The sequence below is a fragment of the Chaetura pelagica genome, unplaced genomic scaffold (genome assembly GCF_000747805.2).
Source record: "Chaetura pelagica isolate M959 unplaced genomic scaffold, ChaPel_1.0 scaffold138, whole genome shotgun sequence".
In the NCBI taxonomy this organism is placed as follows: Eukaryota; Metazoa; Chordata; class Aves; order Apodiformes; family Apodidae; genus Chaetura; species Chaetura pelagica.
Genome location: NW_009954215.1, coordinates 1,430,666 through 1,440,394, shown reverse-complemented (window position 1 = coordinate 1,440,394; position 9,729 = coordinate 1,430,666). Strand labels below are relative to the sequence as shown.

Below are 9,729 nucleotides of genomic sequence, written 5' to 3'. Positions count from 1 at the left end.
GGGCACAGGAGAAAGCTGGCCAGCAGCTGGGGAGCTTCGTGGTGCTCTCAGGAGGAAACCACTCCAGCCTTGGGGAACAGCTAGACTCCTCCGAGCCACCTCCCACCCCGGACTTCTGCAGGGGCTACTTTGACGTGATGGGGCAGTGGGACCCCCCGTTTAACTGCAGTTCGGGGGAGTTCATCTTCTGCTGTGGCACTTGTGGCTTCAGGTTTTGCTGTAAGTTCAAAAAGACGAGGCTGGATCAAAGTACCTGCACAAACTATGAGACGCCGTTATGGATGAACACTGGGAAGCCTCCTTCCCGCATAGACGACCCTCTGCATGACCCTACCAGGGATAAAACCAACCTCATTGTCTACATCATCTGTGGGGTTGTGGCAGTCATGGTGCTGGTGGGGATCTTCACCAAACTAGGGCTGGAGAAGGCACACAGACCGCAGCGGGAGCACATGTCCAGGTAAGGCTGAGCACCAGGCAGCAGGGTCCCCTTCCCCCCTATTTGTTCTCCCTGCCCCTAAAATGGGGAGAGGAACCCATGCATGCCTGCTAAACAAACAACTCCTGCCACACAGGTTGCATTCCCCTGCAAGGCAACTGAGAGAGACCAACTTTGGAAAGCAGAGCTCCTGTGAGTCCCCAAGCCCAGGTTATCAAAGTAGTTGCATATTGAGCAAGACTAGAAATAGTTGTGGAGTCCGCACAGACAGTACATTTTTATCTGCAGTGTCTGACCCTCTCCCCAACAAGACCCAGCAAGTGTTCCCAGATATACTGTGCATGAATAGGAAATAAAAAAATCCTGAAACCAGCAACACTGAAAGCCTGATGAGTTCTCTCTTTCAACTGTTTCAAAGCTTGGAAAATGTTTTTACTTCTCAACAGAAGGATGTAAACAAATGCCACCTCACCCTCCCTCCCCAGCTGCAAAATGGTTTTGGCAGGACCTTCACTACTCCCCCAGCCCTTGCAAGCGTGTGAGCTATTTGTAAAATTTCTAAGCTGTGAAAATGAGCTAGGGTGGAAGGGAAGAGAGGAACACAAAAAGCAAAAGCTATTGTAGAATTTCTTAACATTTTTTCAATTACTGTTGAGAGGTAAAAAATGAAAGATGAAAGTCTTGCCTCATCCAACTGTGTGTGTTACACTCTGTATCCATGGTGTAATGGCTGAGTTATATCAAAGAGAACCTCCCCTTCCCCCCCTAGAGCTGAGCATGCCTGGTCTACTCAAAGATACTTGCTGCCTAGTGGTGGATAACCAGGTGGGCAGCTCGGGACAGAGCCCAGTAGCTTTAACAACATATATTTCAAACCCAGATTGTCACAGCAGTTCAAAATCAAGGCATAACACATTTGTCAAGTTTGCAGTCTGTCTGATTCTTTATGCTAATCCCAGGCACATGAAAGTAAAGCAGATGGGGGAAAGGCATTAAAAAAGGCAAACAGCTCCATTAAAGAGCCTGAATAGATTCCAACATACTGGGCAACTTTAGCGATGGAGTGCAATTAAAAGGATACCTTCTACTGGACGTGCAGTGTGGCAGAAAGCTTCCCTTTGCCCTGACTGGTAATGGTTAGTTCACAATCTTTAAAGCTTAAATGAAGAATCATCCTTTGAAAGACAGTCTAAGAGGTCAACTCAACACCTGGGGCCTTATTTTGTACTGAAGATTTTTCATGACTTTTTGATTAACTTTGTATCCTGAAATGAACACAGAAAGTCACAAAAATACTCCTGCAAATGCATCACCATTTCACTAGCAATTATTTGCTATTTATAAACTGGCTGATACGGATATGCTTTTACTACTGAGGAACAAGGCACATTGCAGATATTTTAGTCAACCTAACACTGTGTGTCAGTGATACTTCTGCAAAGATGGTTTTTGTTGAGCAAGGTATAATAATCCTTTAGACATTTTAAATATTCTCAACTACTTAACAGAGAAAAACAATACATGAATCCCAATTTCTTTTTAAAATCTTACTCTTAAATTACAGAGCTTGTTTGGAAAAAGCTCTACCTTGCTTCAGCCTTTTTCTGTAGTGTCTTCATGCAGGCATAAAGGCAGGGCTTGTAACAGTTACAAAAACCAGGACAGAGTGAAGTTGTAGCCATCCCTGCTTCAGTATTAAGTAGGTCCTATATCTACTAGTTGAAATATTCGCCATCTAAAGTACAGGTGTGAAGTATTCTGAAAAAATATTCTGGTTTAGTTTATGGAAACAGAATTGTAGGGGATTGGAAAATAATTTTTAAATCCTTCAGTCATGTATGCATAAAGATGAGGTTTCTGAAGTGGTTCTTAGAAAAGGTTGTCTGTTACCCTGATTACTTAACAGTGTCTGAGATCTTGTGCTGTTCAAATCAGGATTATATAGAAACTTGGAAAGTCATGATCACATGGAAAAACAGTCACCCACTCAGTACACATAATAGCTAGTCATGTTCTGAAAAAGCAGTGCTATAGTGTTGGTTTTTTTAAAAGTTCTCACACTCCTATTACAGCTGTGGGGTGAGTTTGCCACTATTTTGAAAAGGAATTAGATTTGTAAATCCCCTCAGCAATCTAAAAATCTCTTCATTGAGTGAAGAACTGAAGTAGCCTTTTGTCCTCAAATGTGTGTTTAACTAAAATACTCCACCCTAGGTAATTTTACACTACATGTTCTGAAAAAAAGGCTTTATCTGTTAAAACAGCAAGTAGTACTAACAATGACAAAGAATATGTAGCCTGTATTCATATTCACCTTCTTTTATAGCATTCATCAGTACAATATAAGAAAAAAACCAAAACAAACTGTTCTGTGCTGAACCTTATTAATAAGCTAAAGTATAATACACTGAGAGTGTCTGGTAGGCCAAACCAAAAGTACTAAGTGTTACTCCATTTTGGCTGGCAGCAAGAAACACATGGATGCTGATCTGTCATCTGTTTCCTTAGCTAAGATTGCCTTCTTTCCCTTCCCTAGCCAATGGCTACATGAAACATGAATCCTCTTTATACCTGTGAACAAACTCACCTATGGAAAGGATAATTCTGCTTATTGAAAAAAGAAAATGCATAATCTAAACTGATACTTTTTAATGAGGGCTGATTTTTTAAAAAAGTGAACAGAATACAACTGGTGTAAATTATCTATTTCCATTTTAGGTTTACTAAAAATATTGAAAAATATGAAGAGACCTAACACATGGGAATAAGAACACTGACTTATAAATAGGAAGCAAAACTGTGCCACTCTTATTAATTCCTTGCATTATTCCATCTTGTAGACAGTGGATCTGCTGTTGAAGCAAGACACTGGTGTGTCTGAGAGTGGTACAATGTTAATAAATGAAACTTCACAGGCTTGGCAAGTGTAATTTCTACACACTCGCCTTATATTATGTTTTGTTTACTGCTGTACCAAAACAAACCAAGAACACTCCATTAATTTAACTGATTTTTTCTGAAACATTTGACAATGAAAAACCATTGGGAAAATTTATTCATATAGTGAAAGCAATCCATAGGAAAAAAAATCTATTGGACAAGTCCTTTAAGGGAAAAGAGCCAAAATTTGTCTGATTTTCAGAGAGCTTTTGTTTTGAGAAAAATGGCCAACTGTGGCACTGCTGACATTTTCTTTTTTGTTAGATCAGTGCTTTTCAGTAAAACACTTTTACTGTTGGCATAGAACTGTAAATCTGGAAGATGTAAATGGAGGGGAGTACACAATTAACTCTACATATTTTGCTTTAGATATCATGATTTTTAATATATAATTCTCCTCATTTTTGTTATTTAATATTAAAAGGAGAAAAATATTCCCTTCAGGTAGTGTCTAAGTACTAAGCTGAAACAGTATTAGCCAAACAGAGTAACTCTTCCTTTACCATCCTGCTTTCTAAGAGAATAAGGGAAAAAGATGGTGGCTGTTATCAGATATGACAAAGGGAATAAATGTGGCAGCATTGTGCCTAAAAGGAAATGGAACTGATCTGCCTCCTGAAGCAGACCTACAAGCTCTGCTGAGCATATGAGGCCAGCATGTTCTTGCTACGTAAGTCTACATCAATGGGACTTCCAGGTTCCATCAGTTAAAGTGGAGAATCATCTCTTAAAAATGAGTAGAAAAGGAAAAAGCTTTACTTCTATGTCAAGGAGGAGGTTTTTCTATAAATAAACCCACACCTTTATCTTCTTCCCTAATCCTTGTGGAGAATGTGCAAACAAACCAAGAACTGAAAGGACAATATTTACAATCATGCTCCTATGTATAACTCCTGGGTTTTTTTGAAACAGTGCTTCTGGCAGTATGTTAGCAGCCTTCCAAACATTGTGAACCATCTGAGCTCTTCTTTCTTCCCTCACAATTTGTTGACCTCAGGAGTTAAATCTTTTGTTGATCATTCAAGAGGTGTATGCCTGGGGCCAAAAACAGTCAGTCTGACTTGCTAAAATCTTGAATCCTATGTGTGAAATTATTTCCCATACAGGTTTTGACCCAGTTTTGAAGGCAAAATACAACATGTGACCTTTCATAATATAACCTGTGCTTCAGCTTCTTGAAGCTTGTACCCATAGGGGAGATGCCTGGCTCCACATAATATCTGAAAATAGTATTACATATCTAAAGAGTAAAATATTATGGCAAGAGACATGCTAAAGTTTTGATACTTGAGTAGGTCTAGGCCATGAACTCCTATGTAGGTAACATTTCTTCTCTTCTGTAATACTGCAGTCGAAATCAATACACAGGACCTAATGATATTGGTACTTGATAAGAAGGTAATCTTCTATTTTGCATTCTCTTAAACAACCATTCAGTATAGCAAAAGTGTAGATGAAGTCCCTTAATGTATATGTAATCTTTCAATCAGACCTACTGTAAACATTTTATTCAGATAATTAATACAAACTATATGATGATATTCAATTGAGACAAATTAATAAAGCTATTCTAACAGACTGTTGGCCTATGTTGAATTTTTTGAAGAAAATGTCTACTCAAGAATTTTGTCCAATACTGGAGCACAAACCTCCCTTTATCCAATTCATTATATGGGAAAATCCCTTAAAGAACAAAATGCAAGTACAGTATTTCCTTTCCATTTCACTGATACAAGCTGCTACATACTTTTAACTCTCCTTGACATCAGTGGAAGAGGACAAACTCTTTCTTATATCAGCTATTCTGCTCTGAGAAGACTACTACTTTGGCTAACACAGTATAAGCATAGGTGCTATGTTGCTAAAAAAAGAACCTCATAGTGGGTAGTTCCTTTTTTCTTAATACAGTCAGAGTTGGAAAGATAATTCCTTAAAACCCCTTTAAAAAAAGCCACCCAAAAATGGCAGAAAACTTAGTTGGCTTTTCCACAGACAGGCAGTAGTTAATCTGCTACCATGGGGTGTCAGTCTACAGTGAAAATACATACCATCAGATTAAGGGCAATGAAGAAAGCATTTCTGAAAACCAGCTTACACAAAGTTGGGAAATACTAATCTGTGTATTACGACACCTCACTGTTTTAATTCCCATGTGGAAGTTAGGGACTCTAATTTGCTTTTCTTCCCTTCCCAAAATGTGTCCACCTGCCTTTGGAATGATAATAAATATTGATGTCAGAAGTTTTCTTTGTATAGAGACATATTTGCATAAATTGACTAGATATCAATATTTTTATTATTTTAACTTATTTTAGACTATGTTTTGCAATGTAATGCTTTTATTTTGCATAATTTTCTTTATACCTTTGTGAGATCTCTTATATTGAATTTGTATTATTCTGTTATATAGGCCAGCTCTGCCATTTCTGCTGTATAAGCAGTGCTTCAAATGGGAGCACTGCTGTGATACCATTAATCATTTGGTAGCTGTCTTCTGACCTTTGGCAGTATCAACAGAGTATTCTATAACACGTTGATCACAACTGTAACTAATATTTTAATAACATAATGCTAGCCATAAACACAATGAAACATCAGAATGTTGTAGAAAGAAGCTGTGTACCAAAGCAATGCTCCTGCAATCTGAAAGCAAGATTCAGCTCAGGATTTCTGTCTGTAACTTAAATTAAGCTACTTTTTAATATTTAAAGTATAGTACTTCTTGATCAAGAAATCATCATGTCACAGAAGTACAGTGGAGCAGCCAGATGGCACTTGCCATGGCTTTAAGCAGTAAATGTGCTTATTTTTATTTATTTACTAGTTTGCAAACTAGTCTTTCTTGATGCAGCATCTGGGAAAGTGTATAATTTTGCAGAAAAGTAAACAGTGCATAGTGCACAGAAAACACATCCTTAAACAAAAATAGCTCAAGGGGTCTATAAATTAAAATTAGTAAAAAAAAAAAAAAAAAAAAAAAAAAAAGAAGGCAAATAATGGTCAGTGATGCACTGACCTGAACACAAAAGACTTGCAGTGGACCCTGATGATGCTGGTAACACATACCATAGCTTTCCTTTGCCTAAAGCAACAGCTTCTGCAGGTGGGCCAATTATTTTGTATGGCACAGCAATTCAGCAGGTAGCTAGGTGGCATATACCTAAGGGCTTATACTGCTCCTGCAGAAGTCAGTGGTAAAACTCCATAGCCCAGAATCATGGCCAAAGGTAGACGTTGCCATGCTGAGAGTGTTTCAAAGCTTAAAACTTAGTAACTCCGGATCCACAGGGCTGATCTGTATGCCTAAGAATGGACTTACACTCAGCAGTACACTCAGCAGTGACACTAGTCCTTAGAAAATACACCAGTGCAGGATGAATCTGTCTGTCTTTCAGGTATAGTTACTGCCTGCAGCTCTACAGAAAAAGTCCACAACCGGCATCAAGTTGGGCCTGGCCTAACTATGAGGAATCCTTTTGCTTGCTCCCTCTTTGCTAGCATAAAGCTTTCATCCTATTTCTGAACTGACTTAAAAGCAGAAAGGAGTGTTTCTGTGCAAGCTTTGCTCCATCTTAATGACTAGAACACTTAACAGAAGTTAGAAATAACATTTTTTATTTTCCCTTCTCGATGGAAAAATTTAAATCCCTGATCATGAAGAGTGCCATGCCTACTAGATTTCTTAATGAAAATCATGTGACCCTTCAACTTTGGTGACAATTTTGAATGACAATGTTCAAGACCACTGCATTGTGTGGTGCTCTGTGTAAGCACACGTATGAGAATTTATTTTGATATGTCCTGCTGGTAATCTAGGTGTGAAGATAACTAGTTTGTGAAAGCCATAGATAAGGGCTAGGTGCTGAGGTGCTCAGCTTAACCAAGATGGCAACTCTGCTGAGCACATGCAATGGCAGAACTCTGCAAGTCTCAACAAGCTTAAATGATGTTCCCACAAAGCCAAGACAGCTAAAGAACTCGATGTGTTTCTGTGTATTACTGCTCGCACACTGTCCAAGCAACCTAAAAGATCCTTCGGTGCAAAGTCTCACAATGAATCTGATTCCCTGATTTTGCTGTGAGTGGAGTTGGTTTCTCAGGCAGACTTCACGACAGACTGCATCTCAACTAAAAAAACTTGGAATATATTGGTAATGCCTTACAGACTTTGCAACAGGTTCATTCTGATTTTGTTTGGTTTTTAGGGCTCTTGCTGATGTTATGCGACCTCAAGGTCCTTGTACAACAGATCATATGGAAAGAGATCTAAATATTGTAGTACACGTGCAACACTATGAAAACATGGAGACGAGACCTCCTCCAAATAATTTACGTAAGTCATATTACACCTTTACTAATATCTGGAATGCTGGCACTAAAATGAGCGTTATGAAACAAATGTTGCAGGATGTCATGGGAGGGTTCTTGCAAATTAGTAATAGTTTTTATTTCAGAATGAGAAATATTAATGATTTCCTAGTGTAAATATAGGACAATACTAAGAGAAAACAATTTTGAATAGAAAAATGAGTTATTATCTTTATTTTTAATGAGATGCCTTGGTTGACTAATACTGGTTTTGTATGTACGTCACCTTCTATCTGGTGTTTTTGCTCAGCTCATCAGCCTATGCCTTATTCTATGTTTTGTTACACTAAAATAGAAATAGCTAAGCTTACAGCAAGATTTAACAAGATGTTTCATAGGGCTGTAACATTCAGTGAGAAAGTGATCTCATTAGGCTGTTATATCATCTCCAGTAGGAAAATAGTGGCCTTCGTGGAGAGCATGGAGTTGTATGTGGTTTTCACTTCCTCATTTTTTTTTGTTTCTAAGGGAAAGGCAAGAGAAAGATTATTATTTTAAATTTAAAAATAGTATTTTTATTCTGTATCTCCTATTACATGTTTATGTTATTGAAGACAAGGAAAAAGTGCAACCTGGAGCTTCAGAAGAAATATGGTGACACTTCAAGTGGTTCTGAAGTCCTAGGCAACTTATTTCTCAGTCTTCTATTAGGCCACAGTACAGATCTTTTTCTCATGCTCAGATGAATTTTCCTTTTTTTATGAGCAGTTCCACTGCAATTTTAATTTGGATATATTTATATACATATATAAGTAAATATATATGCACAGAAATTACAGACAATATATTAAAAAAATTCAAGTTCAGTATGTTTATAAAATAAAAGAGTATAATTCAGGAAGTTCTAGATTGTTAGGCAGAGGATGGCTTCACTCTGTGTTGTAGATCCATGTAGATGTGCTTTTTACAGCAAATATACTTCTACTGTATTGGTATTTTGAAACTTTTGAAGTTTAAGCACTGGCCCTTACCTTTCTGTAACTACAGAAAACAGAAAATTTGCTTATATGTGGATAAAGAATGAGTTTTATTTGGACTGAACTGGGCAGTTATTGTGAGATTTTGCTGCTGTCTGTTGGGGAAAGGGTATAAAAACAATGAGAGAAAGAGCAGATTCCTATGCTGTGTGCAGTGCTGATTTGCTTGGTGCTAGAGGCTGACGGTGATTTCTCATGTGCACGGTTACAGAGTAAAGTAGAAAGAATTAAAGCTGTGACCTCTAATACAGACACCACATATAGTGAAGGGTGACATCCTATCTGTCTGCACTGCTCTCCAGCAAACTACTTCCACCTGGGCCTATGCAGTTCTACACTGCAGAGGGGGAAGTGCTGCAGCACTTCATCCCTAACTGTAGAAAAACACCCCTTCTGGAGGGGAATTTTTCCAAAGGTGTTCTAGCCTCCTGGAGCTGAGGTGGTAAATTTCTGAAAGTTTATTCACTCTATCTCTCTTTGCTGTATTGCTGACCTCTGATCCTTGCTGCGACCATGTTTTCAAGAAAGATGCCAAATGGCAATGAAGTTAGGATACAATCCTTATTTTCTTTCCTATGTGAAATGTTTATTCAGAATTCCAATTAATGAAGGAACCAGAAAGTAAAGACATTCTTACTTCATTGATAGGATCTAGATTTTTGTAATCATCACTCTCTGTATACTAAAATACCTAACACAGCAGGTTCTTAAATTCGTTGTTTCTTGGATTTGAATTCAGATTCAAGCTTTGCTTCTATAAACTCTTGGATATAAATGCAACTCAGAGCCACATAGTTATTACGTGAAGGAAGAAAAAATAGTTGCATTCAATAGTACCTTATGATCTTGGCTTATAATGACCCCAGACACCCACAACAACTCTGTCTCAGAATTTGGCCCTCTGGCACAGATGGAAAAATTATATGTGAAATAGCTTTTGCACCACTGCAGTTTACAACACAAACGCACTGCTGCTACTGTGAAGGTATCTTAATCCTTTTTGTA

At 38.1% G+C, this 9,729-nt stretch overlaps 1 protein-coding gene across 1 annotated transcript in view; it reads left to right on the top strand.

Moving 5' to 3' along the window:
- The first annotated feature begins 6 nt into the window (after positions 1–6).
- Positions 7–9,729, top strand: part of SHISA9 (shisa family member 9) — a 167,781-nt gene continuing 158,058 nt past the window's right edge. Inside the window, exons 1-2 of the mRNA XM_010003210.1 lie at positions 7–460; positions 7,585–7,712. Coding sequence (XP_010001512.1) covers positions 138–460; positions 7,585–7,712 — 451 coding nt within the window. The 5' untranslated portion in view covers positions 7–137. The remainder of the gene's footprint in view (positions 461–7,584; positions 7,713–9,729) is intronic.